General features: G+C 55.5%; 1 protein-coding gene across 1 annotated transcript in view; it reads left to right on the top strand.

Moving 5' to 3' along the window:
• LOC121347521 (spermatogenesis-associated serine-rich protein 2-like) overlaps positions 1-2,546 on the top strand; it is a gene marked incomplete at both ends in the record, with an annotated part of 3,765 nt that extends 1,219 nt beyond the window's left edge. The window contains 3 exons of the mRNA XM_041426223.1: positions 142-244; positions 1,047-1,270; positions 2,489-2,546. Coding sequence (XP_041282157.1) covers positions 142-244; positions 1,047-1,270; positions 2,489-2,546 — 385 coding nt within the window. The remainder of the gene's footprint in view (positions 1-141; positions 245-1,046; positions 1,271-2,488) is intronic.
• Between the last annotated feature and the right edge of the window lie 1,755 nt (positions 2,547-4,301).

The following is a 4,301-nucleotide window of genomic DNA, read 5'->3' as shown; positions in this document are numbered from 1 at the left end:
TTGTTCCCGTTCCCACGGCATTCCCGTTGTTCCGGTTGTTCCCGTTCCCACGGCATTCCCGTTGTTCCCATTCCCACGGCATTCCCGTTGTTCCGGCTGTTCCCGTTCCCACGGCATTCCCGATGTTCCGGCTGTTCCCAGCACTTTGTCAGCGAGCGCAAGTTCGACGAGGAGCTGGGCCGGGCCGGGCGCTTCGGCTGCGACCTCGAGGCGCTGAGGGGCAGCATCGGAGCCTTCGGCCAGGGTGGGTCTGGAATTCCGGGAAAAACTGGGAAAAAAACTGGGAATGCTGCCCCGGGAATGGCCCCGGCCTCCGGGCAGGGTGGGTCTGGAATTCCGGGAAAAACTGGGAAAAAACCTGGGAATGCCTCCCCAGGAATGGCCCCGGCCTCCGGGCAGGGTGGGTCTGGAATTGGGGAAAAAAACTGGGAAAAAAACTGGGAATGCTGCCCCGGGAATGGCCCCGGCCTCGGGCAGGGTGGGTCTGGAATTCCGGGAAAAAAAACTGGGAAAAAAACTGGGAATGCTGCTCTGGGAATGGCCCCGGCCTCGGGGCAGGGAGGGTCTGGGATTGGGGAAAAAAACTGGGAATGCTGCCCCGGGAATGGCCCCGGCCTCGGGGCAGGGTGGGTCTGGGATTCCGGGAAAAAAACTGGGAAAAAAACTGGGAATGCTGCTTCCCAGTATTCCCAGTGTTCCCAGTATTCCCAGTATTCCCAGCGTTCCCATTCCCAGTGTTCCCATTCCCAGTATTCCCAGTATTCCCAGTATTCCCAGTATTCCCAGTATTCCCAGTATTCCCAGTATTCCCAGTATTCCCAGTATTCCCAGTATTCCCAGCGTTCCCATTCCCAGTGTTCCCATTCCCAGTATTCCCAGTATTCCCAGTATTCCCAGTATTCCCAGTATTCCCAGCGTTCCCAGCATTCCCAGTATTCCCAGTATTCCCAGTGTTCCCATTCCCAGTGTTCCCATTCCCATTCCCAGTGTCCCCATTCCCAGTATTCCCAGTATTCCCAGTGTTCCCAGTCCCTCTCTCTCTGCAGTTTCCCACCCCAGGCCGAGCTATTCCAGCCGCTCCCGCTGCAGCTCCGGCCCCGGATCCTCGGGATCGGGATCGGGATCGGGATCGGCCCCGGCGCTCCCAGCAGGATCAGCCCCGGGATCCCCCCTGGGACCCCCGGAATTCCCGACGGGATCGGCCCCGGGATCGGCCCCGGGACCCCCCCAGGGCGGCGCGGCCCCAACGGAGCCACCCCCGACCCCACAGGTGGGAGTGGGACACGGGGGGATCTGGGATTTGGGATCTGGGATGTGGGATCGGGATTTGGGATCGGGATTTGGGATTTGGGATCTGGGATTTGGGATCGGGATTTGGGATCGGGATTTGGGATCCGGGATTTGGGATCGGGATGGGATTTGGGATCTGGGATTTGGGATCTGGGATTTGGGATTGGGATGGGATTTGGGATGGGATTTGGGATCTGGGATTTGGGATCGGGATGGCATTTGGGATCAGGATGGGATTTGGGATCGGGATGGCATTTGGGATCAGGATGGGATTTGGGATCGGGATGGCATTTGGGATCAGGATGGGATTTGGGATCGGGATGGCATTTGGGATCAGGATGGGATTTGGGATCGGGATGGGATTTGGGATCGGGATCAGGATTTGGGATCAGGATGGGATTTGGGATCGGGATGGGATTTGTGGGATGGGATTTGGGATCTGGGATTTGGGATCGGGATGGCATTTGGGATCAGGATGGGATTTGGGATCGGGATGGGATTTGGGATCAGGATGGGATTTGGGATCGGGATGGGATTTGGGATCTGGGATTTGGGATCTGGGATTTGGGATCTGGGATCTGGATGAGGATGGGATTTGGGATCGGGATCAGGATTTGGGATCGGGATGGGATCAGGATCAGGATTGGGATTGGGATCAGGATTGGGATCAGGATCAGGATTGGGATTGGGATCAGGATTGGGATTGGGATCGGGATCAGGATCGGGATCAGGATTGGGATCGGGATTGGGATCGGGATCAGGATCAGGATTGGGATCAGGATCGGGATTGGGATCAGGATCGGGATTGGGATCGGGATTGGGATCGGGATTGGGATTGGGATCGGGATTGGGATCGGGATCGCGATCAGGATCGGGATCGGGATCGGGATCGGGATCGGAGGGGCTGGGGCTGGGATTTGGGATCCGGGCTCTCCCCCCTTTTCTCTCCCACCCTTCCCAGAATTTGGCAATTCAGGGATTTTCTCTGGGATTGGGATTTGGGATCATTTCCCAGGATTTGGGATTTGGGGTCATTTCCCCTTCCCAGAATTTGGGATCATTTCCCGGGATTTGGGATCATTTCCCAGGATTTGGGAATCATTTCCCAGAATTTGGGATCATTTCCCAGAATTTGGGATCATTTCCTGGAATTTGGGATCATTTCCTGGAATTTGGGATCATTTCCCTTTTCCCGCAGCCCCCCCAGCGGAGCCGGAAACCTCCGGGAGCGGCCGGACCCCGCCCCTCCCCCCAGCGCCCCCCGGGGACCCCCAATTTGGGATTTTCCCTTTGGAATTTGGGATTTCCCCTTTGGAATTTTGGGATTTTCCCCTCTGGAATTTGGGATTTTCCCCTTTGGAATTTGGAATTTTCCCTTTGGAATTTGGGATTTCCATTTGGGATTTGGGAATTTTCCCCTCTGGAATTTGGGATTTTCCCTTTGGAATTTGGGAATTTTCCCTTTGGAATTTGGGATTTTCCTCTTGGGATTTGGGATTTTCCCCTTTGGAATTTGGGATTTTCCCTTTGGAATTTTCCTCTCTGGAATTTGGCATTTCCCTTTTGGAATTTGGGATTTTCCCCTTTGGAATTTGGGATTTCCATTTGGGATTTGGGATTTCCCCTTTGGAATTCCAGGTCTCCCCCCTCCCCCCCACGACACTCCAGCATTTTTGGATTTTCTCTGGAATTTATTTCAGGAATTTCCTCCCCCCTCCCCTCCCCAAACCCCAATCCCAGCCCCGAATTTTTGGGAATTTTTGGGAATTTTGGGAGGTTTCCCAATTTTCTCCTTTTCCCCCTTTTTTCTTTTTTCCAAGTTTGTTTTTTTTTTTGGGAATTTTTCCCCCCTCAACGAACGAAAACTTGACAAAAATCCAATAAAAACTTTGGAGCTTTAAAAACCGGGAATTCTTTTTGGGAAGGCGCCGAAATTTGGGATTTTGGGGGGGGGGGGTCCCAAAATTTTCTGATTGGGGGGAAATTTTGGGGCAATTCCAAGGAAATTCAGCCCTGGATTGGGCTGGGGGTGGGGGGAGCCCCAGCCCCAAACTGGGAGCACTGGGAGGGTCCCAGGCCCAAACTGGGAGCACTGGGAGGGTCCCAGCCCCAAACTGGGAGCACTGGGAGGGTCCCAGCCCCAAACTGGGAGCACTGGGAGGGTCCCAGCCCCAAACTGGAAGCACTGGGAGGGTCCCCACCCCAAACTGGGAGCACTGGGACAATCCCAGTCCCAAACTGGTGCCACACTGGTGCCACTGGGAGGGTCCCAGTGCCAGACTGGTGCCACTGGTGCCACACTGGTTCCTACTGGTGTCACTGGGACAGTCCCAGTCCTGTACTGGTTCATACTGGTGTCACTGGTGCCCTTCTGGTGTCCCTGGGACGATCCCAGTCCCAAACTGGGGGCACTGGGAGGGTCCCAGTCCCAAACTGGTGTGTACTGGTTTGTACTGGTGGCACTGGGACAGTCCCAGTCCCAAACTGGGAGCACTGGGACGATCCCAGTCCCAGACTGGTGTCAGTGATGTCACCGGTGTCCGGGGTGGCACTGGGACAGTCCCATACTGGTTTATACTGGTTCATACTGGTGTCCCTGCTGTCCCTGGTGTCCATGGGACAGTCCCAGTCCCGTACTGGTTCATACTGGTGGCCCTGGTGTCACTGGGACAGTCCCAGTCCCATACTGGTGTCACTGGTGTCACTGGTGTCCCTGGGACAGTCCCATACTGGTTCATACTGGTTCATGCTGGTTCATACTGGTTCATACTGGTGTCACTGGTGGTACTGGTGTCACTGGTGTCCCTGGGACAGTCCCATACTGGTTCATACTGGTTCATGCTGGTTCATACTGGTTCATACTGGTTCATACTGGTTCATACTGGTTCATACTGGTCCGTACTGGTCCGTACTGGTGTCACTGGTGGCCGAGGCGCGCGGCCTCGCTGCGGATCAGCGCGATCAGCTCGTGGTTGATCAGGAACACGAAACGGAGGCTGGCGATCTGGGGG

The sequence above is a fragment of the Onychostruthus taczanowskii genome, unplaced genomic scaffold (assembly GCF_017590055.1).
Source record: "Onychostruthus taczanowskii isolate IOZ18803 unplaced genomic scaffold, ASM1759005v1 scaffold903, whole genome shotgun sequence".
Taxonomy (NCBI): Eukaryota; Metazoa; Chordata; class Aves; order Passeriformes; family Passeridae; genus Onychostruthus; species Onychostruthus taczanowskii.
The sequence above is the reverse complement of the archived record's forward strand: the minus strand, read 5'-3'. Positions and strand labels throughout refer to the sequence as shown.